Source organism: Colletotrichum abscissum (genome assembly GCF_030869225.1).
Source record: "Colletotrichum abscissum strain IMI 504890 chromosome Unknown Scaffold_511.1, whole genome shotgun sequence".
Lineage (NCBI taxonomy): Eukaryota > Fungi > Ascomycota > Sordariomycetes > Glomerellales > Glomerellaceae > Colletotrichum > Colletotrichum abscissum.
The window spans coordinates 1-1,143 of record NW_026850445.1 but is presented as its reverse complement, the minus strand read 5'-3'; the positions used below and the strand labels follow the sequence as shown (position 1 = coordinate 1,143).

The following is a 1,143-nucleotide window of genomic DNA, read 5'->3' as shown; positions in this document are numbered from 1 at the left end:
GGTGGGTGTCACGCTGCTTTTGGTCATCCCAAAAACAGCAACATCAATCTTCTTCTTCATTCTCGCTATCGCGACTTGGTACGCGATGTTTTTTGAACCAGCAAGAACGCTACAAAAGATGAAATCGAACAGGAATAAAGTAGTGTAAGACGGCACCTATAGTTTCTCGGAGGAGCTCGCCAACGTTTTTTAGTTTCGAAGGAGAGAGCGATCCGGAGAAGTGGCAGAAAGACTATCTACTGTTGCTCTCTAGCCTATCCGCGAGGGGTCTCTCATGGAGTCTGAATCGCAGCGTCGGCTTTCTTCTTTTCGAGCGCTTCAGCCCGGGTTCCGATCCTGCTTTGATGGTCCGACTCGTCCATCAAGTCGTGGCGCTTGAAAAGGTCATGTTGAAGTTGATACAGAGTTACACAAAAGCGCAAGGTCTTTTCAAGGCCTTAGCTGAGGGCAAGCTCTCGAGCCAGAGCTTGGAAAGGCTGAGAGCCGTAAGCAACCGGTCTCGTGTGGTACTCACTACAGTTGAATCTTTCGTTACGAGCGTTTATTGCATCAGGAACTTCTATGGCTGGGTATGGAAGCATCCTGTAGAGCGCCCGTTGCTGTCTGTCACGGATAGGAGTTGTCATGGTAGTCGGGTTGCGATCTATCGCAACATGGTGGGGGAATGGGTCGCAGAGAAGTTCAAACTGGGATCTCAAATCATGCGCAGGTGTTTGCAACGTATGGCCTTGAGTGCGACCGCCCAGGAAACCCGGCCGTTTCTAGACGCCACATTGCCTCGATACGCCGGTGCGGCCGTATGAAAGTAGCTGATGGTGCCTTTCGGTCAAACCTAGAGTCGACTGACATTCCATCATGCAACAATACGAAAGACTTAGGATGTCTAGCCACCACAGGCCTGATCTCTGGAGAGGCAGGAGCGATCGTATGGTCTTCATTTCTCAGCCGAGACATCGTGCAAAGAGGAGTACAGATAAACGATGGGAGTGAATCGTGGAAAACACCCCTCTGCTCTCCGCGACAGCAAACCAGAATGTCTGAACTCGAACTCTGAATCATGTCGACTTCGTCTCTCCACGGTCCATTGAGTTGCTGAATGGCGGGGGTAGGGTTGGAAGTTCCCCTCAATTCTGTCGACGACCC

The 1,143-nt window shown here is 51.0% G+C and overlaps 1 protein-coding gene across 1 annotated transcript; it reads left to right on the top strand.

Moving 5' to 3' along the window:
* Window positions 1–653: 653 nt before the first annotated feature.
* Window positions 654–887, top strand: CABS01_17242 (uncharacterized protein; the record flags this gene model as incomplete). Its single annotated transcript, XM_060550569.1, has 2 exons — window positions 654–797; window positions 879–887. 2 exons carry the CDS (start codon window positions 654–656, stop codon window positions 885–887), a joined length of 153 nt encoding a protein of 50 aa, XP_060393556.1.
* Window positions 888–1,143: the final 256 nt, after the last annotated feature.